We start from the raw sequence: 18,173 nt of genomic DNA, 5'->3' as shown, positions 1-18,173 counted from the left end.
TGCCTCCAGGGTTCACGCCATTCTCCTGCCTCAGCCTCCCGAGTAGCTGGGACTACAGGCACCCGCCACCATGCCTGGCTAATTTTGTTTTTGTATTTTTAGTAGAGATGGAGTTTCACTGTGTTAGCCAGGATGGTCTCAATCTTCTGACCTTGCGATTCGCCTGCCTGAAAATGCTGGGAGTACAGGGGTAAGCCACCATGCCCGGGCGGTGCAAGAACTTTTCATGGGTCTGGCTATGTTGCCCAGGCTGGTCTCCAACTCCTGGACTCAAGCAATCCTCCTGCCCCGGCCTCCCAAAATACTGGGATTACAGGAGTAAGCCACCACACCCAGCCCTAAGTATTAACTCTTAAACCCTATGAAGCAGCACTGCTGTTACCTCTATTATCTCTCAACCACAGTGTTTTATTATCTATGTAAGCAGCTTTTTCTTTTCTTTTCTTTTGAGACAAAGCCTCACTCTGTCACCCAGGCTAGAGTGCAGTGGTGCGATCTTGTCTCACTGCAGCCTCTGCCTCCCGGGTTCAAGCAATTCTCCTGCCTCAGCCTCCCAAATAGCTGCGATTACAGGCCTGCGCCACCACACCTGGCTGATTTTTGTATTTTCAGTAGAACAGGATTTCACCATGTTGGCCAGGCTGGTCGCGAACTCCTGACCTCAAGTGATCTGCCCGGCTCGGAATCCCAAAGTGCTGGGATTATAGGTGTGAGCCACCGTGCCCAGCCAAATCTACATAGCTTTTTCAAATCATAAATTTATAAATAACATTTCACAAAGATACAACCCCCAATACTCATTAGATCTAATAGCTTTTTCCTTCGCAGTAGAAACATCCTTTCTTAATTCCCATGAGCACTGCTCACCTCCTGTGGCTTCCTTTAAGCTCAGTCCCCTGCCTCATCTCCACTTCCCCTAGCTTCCTCTGTGGATTACTTGGCATGTGGATCTTCCTGGAGCATTGCTGGGTTACAGACCCTCCTAGTTTCCTATTAAATATATACTTAAACCTATTATTCAAAGCCTGCATGAGAAGGGCTCGCCCTGCTACCAATTTTAACCAGCCACTCTAACAAGGCTGTGTGCTCTAGTCAAGGATGAATCCTCAAAAGAACTCTTCCATATGGCTTTAGTTAATTCTGTCCCATTCATCACCAAACTTGGACTACCTAAGAAAAACATGTTTCCTGAGAATAGGGACTATTACTTTAAAACTACAGAATTTGGCCGGGCACGGTGGCTCACACCTGTAATCCCAGCACTTTGGGAGGTTGAGGCAGGTGGATCACGAGGTCAGGAGTTCAAGACCAGCCTGGCCAAAATGGAACCCCTTCTGTACTGAAAACACAAAAATTAGCCAGGCGTGGTATCCTGTAGTCCCAGCTACTCAGGAGGCTGAGGCAGGAGAATCATTTGAACCTGGGAAGTGGAGGTTGCAGTGAGCCAAGACTGCACCACTGCACTCCAGCCTGTGTGACAGAGCAAGACTCTGTGTGGAAAAAAAAAAAAAGAAAAAACTACAGAATTTAACAACTGGGAAAAATCTTTGACATTACCCACCAGTTTTTCCCCCACCACACTTCTATCACTACTATAGTGGTTATCTGGACTTTTCAAGTTCCTTACTAGGCTAAGGTAATGTTATACTTTTAAACCATAGCCCTTCATGCCCAGAGATGCTGATTTGGATTTGAGAGGTGGGGTGGGGGGTTCTTGTCCCTACCCATTCAAAGCTACTTTTGCAGCCTAACCTCTTATTTTTACTGATAGGAAATTGAGGTTCTTCAGAAAGAAGTGACTTGTTCAAGATCTTACCACGAATTTATGAAAACTGGGATTCTGTTCCAAAGACTTTTGGCCTTGCTCTGTTTTTAGGGTTTTTTTTTTTTTTTTTTTTTCTTTGGTTTTTGGTTTTTTTTAAATAAGCTTTTTGTATTTCAACAGTTTCTCTACTTACGTCCTTTTTCGATTACAGAGGCCAACCCAGAATACCACATTGCATCTAGTGAACTCACTTTTTAAGACTGAGATGAAATTCAAAGAAGATAGAATTAACCGTTTTTAAATGAGCAATTCGGTGCATTTAGAACATTCACAATATTGTGCAACTACTACCTCTATCTGGTTTCAAAACATTTTCCTCAGACCCTGGCAATCAGCAGTCTGCTTTCTTTCTTGTTCCTTTTTTATGCTTTTCACAGCATTTAGCACAATGCCATATACCTACCTAAGAGACACAATAGTTTAGTTTTAATTTTTTTATTGAAATACAATATACAAACCAAAAGATACAAATAAGTGTGGAGCTTAATGAATTTTCACCAATTAAACACAGCCATGTAACTCACCCAGACCAACAAACATTAACTGCACCCAAAGAAACCTCTTTAATCTCCCCCTGCTGCCCCCCTTTTTTTTTTTTTTTTTTTTTTTTTTTTTTTGAGACAGGCTTGCTTTGTCACCCAGGCTGGAGTGCAGTGATACGATCACAGCTCACTGCAGCCATGACCTCCCAGGCTCAACCAATCCTCCCACCTCAGCCTCCCAAGTAGCTGGGACTACAGGTGTCCACCACCACATCCAGTTAATTTTTGTACTTTCTGTAGAGATGGTTTCACCATGTTGCCAAGTCTGATCTTGAACTCCTGGGCTCAAGCGATCCACCAGCCTTGGCCTCCCAAAGTTCTGGGATTACAGGCATGAGCCACCACACCCAGCCTAATCTCCCTTTCAATCCTCCCCATCTCTCCAGTGGAAATCACCTATTCTGAGTCCTAACAGCACAGCTTAATTTTGCTTGATTGTGTAGTTAATATACATGAAATCATATTATATACTCTTTTGTGTCTCACTTCTTTTACTCAACAATGTGTTTAAGATTTATTCATATTATTGCATTCACAATACTGAAAGATTAAGGTAAAATGTTTCAAAAGGTGGAGGCTGGGGGGAGAGTGGGAACAGGTCTTTCAGTCAAGAACAAAAAAAGACATAAGAGAAATAGGCTACACCAAACAGCCACATTTTAAAATTTCCCATTCTATTTGGGCTCTTAGATGGTCCTAATTATTTTTAGTTATCAATAACCTCAGGGAGGGAACGGGTGTCAGGAAAGAAATGTTGGGCAGGGAATCTGGGAAAAAACAAATAATAATTGCCCCTATGGAGTGTGGTTATTAGCAGGCATTGCAGAGAGAGCCCAAAGTAACATGGGGCAAATTATTTAATCTAGCTGGCAATTGTTTTCCCAATCCGTAAAGTGAGAACAGTAACATCGTTGCTGTCAAGATTAGATAAATGAATGTAAAATGCATGGTACTGTCCCTGACTCTTTAATGCAGAGCAAACATTATTTCCTTTCTACCCCCTTCCTTGTTGAATACAGATCAGAACTCTAGTAGCTGGAAACTAAGCAGTGTCATATTTCCCTAGCCTTAGGCCGCTATGCCCCTTAAATTTAAAAGTATAAAGTATACAACAGGTTTGGGGTACAGATTTTGAGAAATAAAAAAAAATTTTTTTTGAGACAGAGTCTCCCTCTGTCACCCAGGCTGGAATGCAGTGGCATGATCTCAGCCCATTACAACCTCCGCCTCCCGGGTTCAAGCGATTCTCCTGCCTCAGCCTCCCGAGTAGCTGGGATTACAGGAGCCTGCCACCACGCCCGGCTAATTTTTTGTATCTTTAATAGAGATGGGGGTTTCACCATATTGGTCAGGCTGGTCTCGAACTCCTGACCTCAAGAGATCCGCCCGCCTTGGCCTCCCAAAGTGCTGGGATTACAGGCGTGAGCCACCGAATCGGGCTGAGAAATAAAATCTGAGAATAAGTGTAATGTGACCCACTAGTGTCCTCTACATTTCGAAGTCAACTTTTCAATAATCCCTGAAGAACCACTTGAAAGGCATTCCTTGGCTAGGGCGATGATCCCCGATCGCTATTTTACCCATCCAATCCTACTAGTTTACCCAAGCCCCCATAAGCCTCATCAGATCCCTCCTGCCTCTGCACATACAGACCTTTGGTCGGATCTATCATTGTACCTATCGTAGGTCTGATGCCCCTATCAAGACTTGGAGTTTTCCTAAATGCCCATGTCTTTCACATCACATCTCTCAACTCATAGCATTGCCGTACCCTGAGAAATAAATGACACTGGTACAAAATTTCTCTGAAACCTTAGAAGTCTGGCGCTGAACTCAACAACTTTAGCTTAGTCCGCAAAAATGGACTAGCTAATACTGTGTTAGGCATAATGGTGCTGTTTTAACGGCTTTGACATCCAATTATTCTTTCACCAAGGCATTAACCAGAGCCAAGTTTGCCCTAGGCTGGGAAAAGGAATGCTGTGAAGTGAACCCTTGGCTGTAACCGCCTCCGGGACCGGCTCACACCCAGGGACCCTCCCACGCGGTTCCTGCGCCCCCTCGTTGCCTCCCTCTTGTGGTTTGCTGCACAAGCGCAGGACCCGGAGCGGGGAGGGGAGGGCCCTCCAGGCACTCGGCACACCCAATTGGCCAGGCCTCAGTGCGTGTGGGCGGGGCTGCGGCTGGAGCGGAGGAGTCTCCAGGAGAGCGCCTTCAGGGGGCGTGGCCTGGATTGTGGAGGGGGCGGGCTGTGGGGGAGCTGCTTCCGGATGAGCCCCTCCGCCCCCCACATGGTCCCTGGGAGGCGGGAGCGGGAGACAGCGGTGACTGGCGCAGCGACCGGGAGGCCTTAGGGAGGCAGGTGAGCGGGGGCTGGATGCGGGGAGATGGCGGACTTGGAGGACGGCTCCAGGGCGAGGCGGGGACTGTGGCACCAAGAGCCCCGCGTCCCCAGATTGTGCTGTGCGCCTGAAGCCCTGGCGGTGCAGCCGTGTACGGAGTCCCGTGGAGGGTTTGTTTGGTCTAGATTGTCCCACTGCAGCCGGGGTTGGAGGCCGGGGTTCGGGGCTCCGCGCCTCTTCTCTGGGGTTTACTCCCTCGGATACCGCCGGGGCAGACTCCATCGATGCAGAGCCCGTGGTGTGGGTGGTGGTTGGTGGTGGGGGGGCGGGTAGGGAGGTGAAAACACTAAGAGCCGTTTTGTACTAAGCATTGCGTGCATTGACCCTTTTTTTTTTTTTTTTTTTTTTGAGACCGAGTTTCGCTCTTGTTGCCCAGGCTGGAGTGCAATGGCGCGATCTTGGCTCACTGCAATCTCCGCCTCCCGGGTTCAAGCGATTCTCCTGCCTCAGCCTGCCAAGTAGCTGGGATTTTAGGCATGTGCCACCATGCCGGCTAATTTTTGTATTTTTAGTAGAGACAGGGTTTCTCCTTATTGGTTAGGCTGTTCTCGAACTTCCAACCTCAGGTGATTCGCCCGCCTCGGCCTCCCAAAGTGCTGGGATTACAGGCGTGAGCCACCATGCCCAGCCTGACCCATTCATTTCTTACAACAACCCACTGACGTCGGTTCAAGTCCCCATTACTAAACAAAGAAACTGAGGTCACACAACTAGAAAGCTACAGAACTAGGATTTGTACCCACATCTATCAGACTCCAGAGCCCACACACTTAACCATCCTGCTACCAACAGCAAACCAGGTCCAGAGTCAGTTCACTCAAAGCTCTCCACAAGCCCAACATGCTGGGAAACAGATTTGATATCTATCCTTAAAGTATGGAGGTGTCATGGTGGGCACTGAGGACCGGGCTGCTGGAGACCTTCCCCCAGATCTGCCGCTGACCCACTGCGTGATCCTGGGCCTGTGTCTACCCCTCTCTGAGCCCAGTTTCACCCGTTTCAGTGATACAATCAGCAAACTTTAAGAAGCCTCTTAGCCAAGATATTCTAGGATTCTGGGAATGGCAGCTTCTCCTTCTACCTCCAAATGGCTAACCCCAGAGAGGGTCAGGCTCTTCAAAACCCCAGGGCAAGGCTGGGTTCTCATTCTTCTCTTTAATCCCTGTGTCTAGCACTTCAGCAGGCCCATAGTAGATATTCAGGAAATGTGGGTTGGCTAAATGAACACTTCGTCCCTTTTGAGAACTGCTTGACAGCCACTCTCCTGGGCCTTTGTGGGGCTTTGGATTTCTCAATTCTGGCCACCTTCTACCTAGCTGGCTCTCCTGACTGCCTCCTCCCTGACCAGTGGCAGAGCCTGCCAGGGCTGGCAGCAGGTCCTAATCGTCTGTGCCAAGACTCACAGCCTCTGGAATCCTCAGCATAGTACACAACATGCTGGGGTGGGGGGTGGCGTATGAAGCTCTGTCTCAGCCCCTCCTGGTGGCAGCGCTCAGGGCGCAACTTCAGTTACTCCCAGTTTGGGGATGTTGCCTTCCATGGGAGGAGATGCTTTCATATTAAATCTGAAACACTTATTATCCTTCACTGTCCCCTCTTCCATGAAACCACCCTTGACTCAGAGACACAGTCCCTTTCACAGCACCTGGGCCACCCCTCTACTCTGGCAGCTGGATGGTGATTATTTTGTTTTTCCTTCACCACATAACCTGCTGGAAGGCAGAGACTCCACTTCAGAAATCTTGGAAAACCCTGTGGCCCTCAAGGGTTTGAGCGCATATTCCCATCTGGGGAGGTGCAGAAGGTATAGAGCTGTGCCAGGACATCTTGTTCCAATCCGGCCCCACTTCTAATAGTAATAAAATTAGCTACATGTTTACTGTGCAGCTACTTGGTGCCAGATACCTACCTCAGCCCTATCAATAATCTCCACAGCCTTGCAAGTTAGAGATATCATGCCTATTTTGTAGATTATGAAACGAACACTGAAAGGTCAATGACTTTGCCCAAAATTACACAGCAGAGCATAGACCTTTGTAACTGGGACTGTCTGACCCTGAAACATAGTTCTTTCTGCACCGCCCTATACTCTGCGTCCCAGCAAAGCTAACCTGTCTGATGTGGGTGGACAGAGGTGCTGGACCTCCTGGTGGCTCGCTCCTGTCTTCAGTGTGATGATGTCATAGGAATTTAAGTTGTGGTTTGCAAGCTCACTTGATTTGGGAGAAGTGCCCTCCCAGTCTGTGAAATCCTCCCAAACTCTAAGGGCATTTTTGCAAAGCAAAACCCATCCTGCATTTGGCTGTGCCAAGTGGAGTGGGAAACTCCACTTATTAAGCACCTCTTAACAATGGAATGACTCTATGGTGTAGGTATCATGGCATTGAAATAGAAGTCAGGAGCTGCAGGGTCAGTTTCTAGCTCTGTATGTCATTCACTGTGATCTCCAATAAGTCCCATTGCCTCTCTAAACCCCATTTACCACATTAAAATGTAAGGGATTAAACAGGATTGGCAATTTTCAAGCTTTTAATATTTTCAGCACTGACACCCATTTCTCAAATCAAATCTCTCTCTGAATCTTAAAATTCAAAAACAGATCAAAGTGAACTGCTATAGTGAGACTGTTCCCTTTACTCTAACCCTGTCCTGGTCTCCTAGGCAGTCCTGCCGCAGGGTTTCTGCTAAGCAGGAGCCAGTAGTTCCCTCAGCTCCTAAAGGCGATGAGGAGTTGAGGCTAGTGGAATGCAGCTTTGGATTCCAGAAGCCAGAAAACAACAGAAGTTGTTTTTTTTTTTTTTTTGAGACGGAGTCTCGCTCTGTCACCCAGGCTGGAGTGCTGTGGCCGGATCTCAGCTCACTGCAAGCTCCGCCTCCCGGGTTCACGCCATTCTCCTGTCTCAGCCTCCCGGGTAGCTGGGACTACAGGCGCCGCCACGTTGCCCGGCTAGTTTTTTTTTTGTAGTTTTTAGTAGAGACGGGGTTTCACCATGTTAGCCAGGATGGTCTCGGTCTCCTGACCTCGTGATCCGCCCGTCTCGGCCTCCCAAAGTGCTGGGATTACAGGCTTGAGCCACCGCGCCCAGCCTAGAAGTTGTTTGTGGGAAGTGAATCAGAGAGATTAGCCCTCTCTTCAACATCTGACTAGACTCTAGAATGGCATTAAGCAAGTCACTAAACCACTCAGAGCCCCGTTTCCTTATCACTAAAAGTTAGAACAATTCGTGCAATGAAATGAGATACTACTACAAAGTACCTTAGCGCTGTGCCCAGCACAGAATGAATATACTCAGTATGTTTTCCTTTTGTTTATTCTGTCTCTCCAGTGCCCAAAGCAGAAACAGTATGGGCAAAGAGACGCCTACTGAATCAGGTGTTTATCAGTATTAAGGAATACAGTATATAAAACCCAGCATTTGGAGTCCAGAACAAAGTCAAATTCTGGCTCGGTCACCAAGTAGCTATGTGGTCTTGGGCAACTGGGTTACATTTTGGTAATTCTCTCAATATTCAAAAATAGTCTGTCAGCCAGGTGTGGTGGCTCACACCTGTAATCCCAGCACTTTGGGAGGCAGAGGCTGGCGGATCACTTGAAGTCACGAGTTTGAGACCAGCCTGGCCAACATGGCGAAACCCTGTTTGTACTAAAAATACAAAAATTAGCTGGGTGTGGTGGCACATACCTGAAGTCTCAGCTACTTGGGAGGTTGAGGCAGGAGAATCGCTTGAACCCAGGAGGTGGAGGTTGCAGTGAGCCAAAATCGAACCACTGCACTCCAGCCTGGGTGACAGAGCCAGACTCCATCTCAATTAAAAAAAAGAAAAGAAAAAGAAACTCCTAGCAGACATGAGAGCAAAATCAAGTAGAAAATGGGTAGTCAGGACTATCTACTGAATAATTGTCTGTTTGGAGGTTGAGACATGATTGGGGAGGCCTGGCCTGCCCCTGTGTCAGGTGATGGGGCTGGCCCCCCAGGGGTGTGGCAGCAGGGCTGGCCCCTGTGTGACTTGCGATAACCCCACCCTACCAAGGAGGAAGACCGGATAAAATGGGCCCCTGAGATGGCTGTGGGGAGCCAAAGGGACCTAAGAGACTATGGGGAGAAGGACAGCCGGTTCCTAGGAAGCCCTGCCCCACTGTTTCTGATAAGCAGGAGGCAGTTGTTCCCTCAGCCTCCTGAAAGCAATGAGGAGTTGAGGCCATGGGAATGTAGCTTTGGATTCCAGGCCTGTTACAAAGGTGGTTTTCTGGGAAGCAAATCAGAGGGATTAGACCTGGCTTCAACATCTGACTTGACTCCAGCCTACCAAAGGATCTCCCAGTTCACCTGGGAGTTAACACACCAGGGTTCTAGTCCTCTTACTTGCTGTGTGGCTTTGGGTAAGTCCTTGCCCCTCTCTGGACTTTGAGGTCCCATTCATACAAAGTGTAGTTGGACTCAGGCCTGCCAGCCCCCATTTGTGGCCCTTTTCCCCCCATCCTTTGGCTATGGGATATTCTCCCAGGCACCTCCAAAAGGAAGTGTCTGAAACAGAGCTCTCCACCTCCTCTCCAAGCCCAGCTCCCCACTGCCCTCTTCCTACCCTGTCCCTGTCTCCGCTGCCGTCCAGGTCAGGCAGGCAGGCCTAGAGCATCTACCCTGAGACATTGCCTCTTGGCTGCCTTAAGACGCCCCTTTCTTCTCTGCCCCCAGCCTCTGCATTCCTCAGCCTGCAGGACTGACACCTTCCTAAAGCCAGATGTCAACCAGGCCACTAACCCTACCCACTGTTCAGAAATCTTCCCACAGCCTCAGCCTGCCCCGCTCTCATCCATCCCCTCCATACACACTTGCCCCGATTGCCTCCTCAGCTCCTCAGAACAGTCCACAGCCATCCTCCTTCCCCACCTTTGCCCCTTTCTTCCCTTCCTAAGGAAATGTTGGCCCCCTTCTCTCCACCAGGCTGAACCCATTCATTCTGCAAAACCAAGTTCAACCCCCTGTCATTTCGGGGTTTTTTTTGTTTTTTGTTTTTTTTGAGATGGAGTCTCACACTGTCGCCCAGGCTGGAATGCAGTGGTGCACTCTCGGCTCACTGCAACCTCTGCCTCCTGGGTTCAAGTGATTCTCCTGCCTCAGCCTCCAGACTCTGACTACAGATGCACGCCACCACACCCAGCTAATTGTTTTATTTTTATTTTTATTTCTATTTATTTATTTATTGTGAGATGGAGTTTCTCTCTTGTTGCCCATGCTGGAATGCAATGGTGCCATCTTGGCTCACTGCAACCTCTGCCTCCCAAGTTCAAACGATTCTCCTGCCTCAGCTTCTGAAGTAGCTGGGAGTACAGGCATGCGCCACCACACCCGGCTAATTTTTTTTTTTTTTTTTTTAGTGGAGATGGGCTTTCATCACGCTGGTCAGGCTGGTCTCAAACTCCTGACCTCAAGTGATCCACCTGCCTTGGCCTCCCAAAGTGCTGGAATTACAGGCGTGAGCCACCGTGCCTGGCCTAATTTTTGTATTTTCAGTAGAGACAGGGTTTCACCAGATTGGCCAGCCTGGTCTCAAACTCCTGACCTCAAGTGATCCACCCGCCTTGGTCTCCAAAGTGCTGGGATTACAGGTGTGAGCCACCACACCCGGCCCCTGTCTTTTTCTAATACACCTCTTCTGACCTCCTCACTCCCACTGGAGCCATGGCTCACTTCTGGTCAGGCTCCATGCACTCAGTCAGCCCTGCCTCGCAGGACTGCAGTACCTACTCAATGAGAAATCACCCGTGAAAATGCCAGGCATGGTCTGGCACACAGTAAGTGCTCAAGAAACAAATGTTAATGCCCCAGCTTCCTTCTGTCTTGTATCCACGAATTTGGCATTTGGGGCATGTTTTTGTACTTCACGTAATTAAATATTTACTGTGTGCCAAGGTCAGTATGTGACAGAGCACTGTGGGGGAGGCAAAAATGAACCAACTCTGGACCTTGCCCTGCAGAAGCTCTGTCTACTGGCACGAGATAAGACAGGTCCACAAATAACTTATAGAAGAGAGACTGCAATCTGGACAAGAAAGCCTCAGTGCGAGAGGGAAGGAGAACTCTGTAGATTTGGGTGTGGGGAGAGCACAGCCTTTCAGGTAAAGGGACAAGGTGAAGAAAGCAAGAAGGTGTACTTGTGCTCGTGGAGCCCAGGAAACTCCTTGGGCTAGAAAAGATTTGGTGGCACTCTATACAGTGTATGTATGTATCTGTCTGTCTATCTGCCATGAATGGTACTATTTTCTCCTATTGGTGTGCATTGTACCTAACAAGAAGTCCATGTCCCAAGGTGTTAGCCGTACTTTTCTCTTTTCTTTCTTTCTTTCTTTCTTTTTTGAATGAAGTCTTGATCTGTCGCCCAGGCTGGAGTGCAGTGGCACGATCTCGCCTCACTGCAACCTCCTCCTGGGTTCAAGCGGTTCTTCTGCCTTAGCCTCCCCAGTAGCTGGGATTACAGGCACGCACCACCATGCCCAGCTGAATTTTTTCTTTGTATTTTGAGTAGAGGTGGGGTTTCACCACGTTGGCCAGGCTGGTCTCGATTTCCTGACCTCGAGTGATCTGCCCACCTCAGCCTCCCAAAGTGCTGAGATTACAGGCGTGAGCCACCATGCCTGGCCAACAGTACTTTTTTCTAGAGGTAGAATTGCAGGGGATTTTTCTCTTTTTGCTTATCTGCACTTTTCTAAAAGTTCTGCCATGAACATGGGCATTTTTTGTGGAATAAACAAAGTTTAAATGTTGGCTTCTCAACATGCCCAGCTAGAAAATTATTTTTTTGGCCAGGCACCATGGCTCACACCTGTAATCCCAGCACTTTGGGAGGCCGAGGCAGGCAGATTGCTTGAGCCTAGGAGTTCGAGACCAGCCTGGGCAGCATGGCAAGACCTCCATCTCTACAAAAAATACAAAAATTAGCTGGGTGTTATGGTGCACACCTGTAGTCCCAGCTACTTGGGAGGCTGAGCTGGGAGAAGCAGTTGAGCTCGGGAGGTCAAGGCTGCAGTGAGTCGAGATTGTACCACTGCACTCCAGCCTGGGCGACAGAGACCCTGTCTGAAAAAAAAAAAAAGAAAGAAAATAATTTTTGTAAAACAGTCATTGCCTGCTCAGATGTTTACTTTAAAAGATAATAATGAACAGAAAGCAGTCATATAAAATACAAGCCCAAATTTTATATCATTAGATTCTGATTATTATGAAAGTTTCTAAAGACGTACTTTCATTTCTCAACTTACCTTTTTGACCAGCAGGGATTGGTGAACGATGCTGTGAGTAGCATTAGGCTAGAGAGAGGGGAGGCAGGAATCTGGAAGAGCTGTCTTCCAGATGTGACCATCTCCTGAGGACAAGGGACCATGTCTCATGTGCTGCCCATCTCGCCCCACAGACAGAGCCTGCAGCCAACAACGCCCCAGGAGCCCTCGGTTCCAACCAACTGATGCCCCTGTGCCCACTGACCCATGCCATGCAGCCCCAGTCCGTTCTGCACAGCGGCTACTTCCACCCACTGCTTCGGGCCTGGCAGACAGCCACCACCACCCTCAATGCCTCCAACCTCATCTACCCCATCTTTGTCACGTGAGTCTCCAGGAATGGGCCAGGCCTCTGCTCTGCTGGTTGGGACTGGGGAGGGAGTGTTGACTGCAGCAGGCATCAGTATTGCTGGGGGTGGCAAAGTGAGCTGTCAGCTTGAAATTCAAGGTACTGGAAGCAGCCTACTTGGATTAAGGGCAGGAATCTTAGGAACAAAACAAACTTTGAAAGAACTCATTCATCCCATTTGGAAAATTAGAAGAGTAACCCTTGCCTGCCATCCTGAGCTCTTGCAACAAGACAGAAGCTGAGAAGGTGCTCTGTAGGTTGTAAAGTGCTATGTACCTGTAAGAGATGGCAATTGTGATTGTTAATAATAATGCAGACATTTACTGAGTACTTACTCTGTACCAGGTACTATGCTAAGCACCTACACACATGATCTCATTCAATTCTGAGAGCATTTGTATGAAGAAGGAGTAGCTATCCTCTAGAACATCAGCTCCTTGAGGGCAGGGATATTTGTCTGTTTTGTTCACTTTTGTATCATCAGGGCCTAGAACAGTACTTGGCACATAATATAAGTACTCAATAAATATTTGTTGAATGAATGAATTAACCACGCATGATAGACATGAAGACCTAAGTCTCCAAGAGATGATAGAACTTGGCCACGGTCACCCAGGCAGTAAGTGGCTGGGATAAGAAGCAAGGACCTGCCAAATTCAGAGTCCAAGTTCTTAACCACTTACTTCCTTCCTGTAATTACCATTCTTTTAGTACAGTTGCTACTGTTGTCACTGTTATTTTTGTTGTTCCTATTATTATTTCAGGCCCTGGGCTTGACCAGGCAGGGAAGCCAGACACTGGATCCCACCCTCCTCCCACCATCTCCACTCCCATATTTCTTCCCTGCTTCCCAACCATCCCTCTCAGTTGCCCCCTCACCACTGGCCCTTCCCACAGCCACCAATCCATATCCCACCCCCGCTCTTACAGGGATGTTCCTGATGACATACAGCCTATCGCCAGCCTCCCAGGAGTGGCCAGGTAGGAGACATGGAGTTGGGGGGCCAGGGTGTGGTGGAGGGAAAGACTCCACAGGTGGAAGTGCCGGGAGGTAAAAGCAGACCTAGGAAGTAGAAGATGCGGACAGGCAGACATCAGCTCAGTAGAGGGAAGGGTTTCCCCGGGGCCAGAGCTGTTCCACAGTGGGAGGGGCAGCCCTATAAAGTAATGAGCTACCCATCACCAGAGGCATCGCGGCAGAGGCTGTTGCAGAAGGGAGCTGAACTGCAGATGGGAGTTCAATAAGAGGGCCTCGGAGGAGCCTTCCACAGCCGAATTCCAGAAGAGCTCTGCTACTCAGGGCCTCGGTCTTCCCTCCTATTTAGTGGATGTGTCCCTGCCCCTTCCTGTCCTGGGGTCTTGAACTCTCCTGGTGCCATATGCAGCTTGGTTTCTAACAGAGGCACAGTGTGGTGGAGTCCAGAGGACCTTTGCCTGGGACCTGCATTCCTTCAACTCCTCTACCCACCCCCACACAGGTATGGTGTGAACCGGCTGGAAGAGATGCTGAGGCCCCTGGTGGAAGAGGGCCTACGCTGTGTCTTGATCTTTGGCGTCCCCAGCAGAGTTCCCAAGGTGAAGAATCAAAGGAAGGGCTAAGAAGGGAGGTTGCGCTCACGCCCATAATCCCAGCACTTTGGGAGGCCAAAGCGGTTGGATCACTTGAGCCCAGGATTTTGAGACCAGCCTGGGCAACATGGCAAAATCCCATGTCTACAAAAAATATAAAAGTTAGCTGGGTGTGGTGGTGCATGCCTGTAGTCCCAGCCACTCAGGAGGTGGAGAGGTGGGAGGATCGCTTGAGCCCAGAAAGTCGAAGCTGCAGTGAGCCAAGATCACGCCAGTGCACTCTAGCCTGGGCGACAGAGCAAGACCGTCTCCAAAAAAAAAAAAAAAAACAGAAAAAGGAAGGGATGTTGGGCGAGGGTGAGCTGAGGGTCCACACTGACCGCTTCCTCACTCCCACATTATGCTGGCCCTGGGGCCACAGGTAAATGGACATGGTCCCTGCCCTTAAGTCAGCACCCGGGTAGGGTCAGTCCTCTGTGCTTCCTTATCCAGGGGCTGTGAAGATGAAGGAAGGAGAGGGCCAGGACTGTGCTTTGTGATGGCTGCCATCCTGCCTTCCGAAGCAACATGTAACAGATACACTGTTTTGTCCTTCCCCTGCCCCTAGGATGAGCGGGGTTCTGCAGCTGACTCCGAGGAGTCCCCAGCTATTGAGGCGATCCATCTGTTGAGGAAGACCTTCCCCAACCTCCTGGTGGCCTGTGACGTCTGCCTATGTCCCTACACCTCCCATGGTCACTGCGGTGAGCTCCCTTCCTCCAGCCCTGCTGGCACCCACACTCCCACTGCCCACTTCTCACCAGGGTGGGGACAGGCCAGGGCCCAACGTGCTCCCTAAAACCCAGTCATCTGTCCTGCAGGGCTCCTGAGTGAAAATGGAGCATTCCGGGCTGAGGAGAGCCGCCAGCGGCTAGCTGAGGTAGCACTCGCATATGCCAAGGCAGGTGAGTGAACCACCAGCAGGGATGGGTACCTCTGGGTTAGGGAGGTCACAGAGTAGCTAGGAGGGTCCCAGAGTTCTGAAGACCACCCTCTGCCCCACAGGATGTCAGGTGGTAGCCCCGTCAGACATGATGGATGGACGCGTGGAAGCCATCAAGGAGGCCCTGATGGCACATGGACTTGGCAACAGGGTAAGGGCAGGGAGTGCGGCACGGGGTCGGGAGGAGAGAGTCTGCACCAGCCCTGCCCCTGTGTCTGCTAAGAATCACAGAACTGCCGGGAGCAGTGGCTCACGCCTATAATCCCAGCACTCTGGGAGGCTGTGACGGGTGGATCACTTGAGGTCAGGAGTTCAAGACCAGCCTGGCCAACATGGTGAAACCCCGTCTCTACTAAAAACACGAAAATTAGCTGAGCGTGGTGGCAGGTGCCTGTAATCCCAGCTACTTGGGAGGCTGAGGCAGGAGAATCGCTTGAACCCAGGAGGCGGAGGTTGCCGTGAACTGAGATCATGCCACTGCACTCCAGCCTGGGCAACAGAGCTAGACTCTATCTCAAAAAAAAAGGAATCACAGAACTGAAGACAGTGCTGGATGAGGTTTTGGGGAACGATGTCAACCTCTGGGCCTCTGATGGGGAAATCAAGCCCAGCACTCCAACAGGACCAGAACACAGGCACTCTCCCTCCCAGCCTAGGTTCTTTCTCTCCCTGCCACATCACCCTGGGACACCTGGCAAGGGCCGACTAAGCCAGGATCCCTGTTGTCTCCCCATAGGTATCAGTGATGAGCTACAGTGCCAAGTTTGCTTCCTGTTTCTATGGCCCTTTCCGGTGAGCGAGGTGGGCAGGGGCGGGCAGGGGTCTGCTGTTAAATCCCTGCCCATTTGGCCCAAAGCTGGAGTCCACCCGGATGACTCTGTTTTGCAGGGACGCAGCTCAGTCAAGCCCAGCTTTTGGGGACCGCCGCTGCTACCAGCTGCCCCCTGGAGCACGAGGCCTGGCCCTCCGAGCTGTGGTGAGTCACTAGGACTTGAGCCCCACCCTCAGCCCCCTCCCAGACACCGCCCACACTCTACCCTCATCCCTTAGGACCGGGATGTACGGGAAGGAGCTGACATACTCATGGTGAAGCCGGGAATGCCCTACCTGGACATCATGCGGGAGGTAAAGAACAAGGTGAGCGCAGGTCCGAGGCAAAGAGGGCTCAGGGGGCTGGGACAGAGTTTTCCACAGACTCTGGAATCTCAGTGTTGGAAGCAGTCTGCCCTTGAGCAGAAATCCTCTCCTCCCCTTCCCTGCCCAGGAACCACCATGGCCTTCTGTGTCAGGGCTTGCAGGAGCCTCAAACAGCCCTGCTTTAACAGTTCAAGAGTGGGCCAGGCTGCTGGCCGCAGTAACCCAGGACACGGGGCTCAAGATGGTCACAGATTGAGCAGGGGGGAAGGGACGCTCCCAGAGCCACATCCACCCTCCATTTCAGCCTGTCTCCCTGTCTGCTTCGCTGCAGCACCCCGACCTCCCTCTCGCCGTGTACCACGTCTCTGGAGAGTTTGCCATGCTGTGGCACGGAGCCCAGGCTGGGGCATTTGATCTCAAGGCTGCCGTACTGGAGGCCATGACTGCCTTCCGCAGAGCAGGTAGGCAGGCAGGGGTTGGGTGTTTTGACGTGCGCCACAGGGACTGATAAGCACTCTGCCTAGATCAAGGAACAAAGTCCTGAGAGCTTGGAGTCTTATTTCGGGAATTACTAGTGATCTAAACAGACACACATTGAGGAAGAGATATGGAACTGCAGCATAGAACACGGCATGGTGAAGCAAGCAGAGCCCTTCATTCATTTTTGGTTGTGAGAACGTGGGCAAGCCACTTCTCAGAACCTCAGTATCCTCACCCATAACTGGATAACTGGGGACAAGATACCTGGTGCGTGGTTGTCCTGAGGATTAAATGAGGTAATATCACTCCATAAAGGGAGCTCATTTTGTTAGAATTGTACACCAGCACAGGAAGGGAACTTGCATCTTACCTATATCCTTCAGTGTGCATTTTATTCTTTGGTAAACTGAGGTCCCAAGAGAGAAAATGACTTGCCCAAGAAATAGAGCTGCCCAAAGCGGGACTCCGTCTCACGTGGTGTGCCCACAGGCTGTGCCTCTTCATGGTAGCCTTTGTCCCTGCCTGGCCTTCCCATCCCAGAAGGTATGCTCAGAGCTGATCACCGTCCCCCGCAACTTTCCGCATCTCTCCCAACACAGGTGCTGACATCATCATCACCTACTACACACCCCAGCTGCTGCAGTGGCTGAAGGAGGAATGAAGGAGACAGTGCAGGCCTGAGAACTAGAACTTTAAAACGTTCCCGGGGCCTCAGAGAAGTGAAAACCAAAGTAAATCCTGCTTTTAGAACTGTGCCCTCGTGCCCTCTTCCTGCTCACATGCTGGCGGGTCCCAGCAGCCCTGGGTGGTTTTGCCAGCATGCTGACTCTTGTAACTCGCAGCTGCATCCTGTGAGCTCGCCCAAGCTTCCCCGCCCCTCGCCTGGGCAGCCATGAGGCTCACCTTTGCCACCCTCAGCTCTTTCCTCTGGTGTGGCTTCAGCTTGAAAGCAACCTGGAATCGGGGGCACAGGCTTTGGGGCATGGCTGGGAGAGAGTCTTGAAGCATTAGGGGAAGAGGAGAGCAGAGAGATCTTGGGGCCTGAGAAGCCTTGGAACGCTTCTGGCAGCAGAGCTGGGTGTGGGAATGAGGCCTAGATCTATATCCCTGGGTTAGAGGTGAAATTTGCTGCGATTCCACTGGAAGGCATTTCCCACACAGGCCAGAGGTTGCCAGGCTGCCTGAGGTCTCCTGTTCTACTCTGAACCATAAACCTAGAGAAGAATTACTCATTAAGCAGCAGAAATACTGCCTGAGGATCAAAACTCAGAGGCAAAGAGGGAGTTCCTGACTGCTGGAGATGCCACCAGCACAAACACTTTTTATTCAAGAGATACTTTTTGAGAATCTCTGCTCTGTTCCTAGGTTCAGTGCTGGGTCCTGGGAATACAGCAGGACAGACCTCAGCTTGTCTCTCCATAGAAATTATACAAAGAGAATAGGGGAGACAGCTAAGAAGAAAACAAAGAAATAAAGCAGTTACAAATTGTGATAAGTGCTCTGAAGGAAATAAGGGGTCTGAGACAAAGAACAACAGGGCAGGGGCCTCTCTTGAAACGGTAGTTGGGAAGGAGGCAGACATGCACTGGTGATGTGGTGACAGGTGCTGTG

The 18,173-nt window shown here is 50.1% G+C and overlaps 1 protein-coding gene across 2 annotated transcripts; it reads left to right on the top strand.

Annotated features, from left to right (window-relative positions):
* The first annotated feature begins 4,601 nt into the window (after positions 1–4,601).
* Positions 4,602–17,317, top strand: ALAD (aminolevulinate dehydratase). Of its 2 annotated transcripts, XM_010370473.2 has the most exons (12): positions 4,602–4,729; positions 12,180–12,370; positions 13,325–13,375; positions 13,873–13,969; positions 14,571–14,706; positions 14,824–14,907; positions 15,008–15,096; positions 15,682–15,737; positions 15,834–15,921; positions 15,996–16,082; positions 16,414–16,543; positions 17,162–17,317. In XM_010370473.2, the coding sequence occupies exons 2-12, from the start codon at positions 12,231–12,233 to the stop codon at positions 17,221–17,223; spliced, it is 1,020 nt and encodes a 339-aa protein (XP_010368775.1). In that variant the 5' UTR covers positions 4,602–4,729; positions 12,180–12,230; the 3' UTR covers positions 17,224–17,317. The 2 variants fall into 2 exon arrangements, with proteins under 2 accessions (XP_010368775.1, XP_030774990.1); XM_030919130.1 differs by lacking the exon at positions 4,602–4,729 and having other exon boundaries at positions 12,253–12,370; positions 13,159–13,375.
* The last annotated feature ends 856 nt before the right edge of the window (positions 17,318–18,173 follow it).

Source organism: Rhinopithecus roxellana, chromosome 16 (genome assembly GCF_007565055.1).
Source record: "Rhinopithecus roxellana isolate Shanxi Qingling chromosome 16, ASM756505v1, whole genome shotgun sequence".
NCBI lineage: Eukaryota > Metazoa > Chordata > Mammalia > Primates > Cercopithecidae > Rhinopithecus > Rhinopithecus roxellana.
Note: the sequence above shows the minus strand (reverse complement) of the source record. Positions and strands in the feature narration are given on the sequence as shown.

Excerpts from the sequence above, each read along its gene's own strand:
- ALAD (XM_030919130.1), top strand. The coding sequence starts at position 12,253 with ATGCCATGCAGCCCCAGTCCGTTCTGCACAGCGGCTACTTCCACCCAC. Across the intron at positions 15,922-15,995 it reads GCCTGGCCCTCCGAGCTGTG|GACCGGGATGTACGGGAAGG; the intron begins GTGAGTCACTAG and ends CTCATCCCTTAG. Across the intron at positions 16,083-16,413 it reads TGCGGGAGGTAAAGAACAAG|CACCCCGACCTCCCTCTCGC; the intron begins GTGAGCGCAGGT and ends GCTTCGCTGCAG.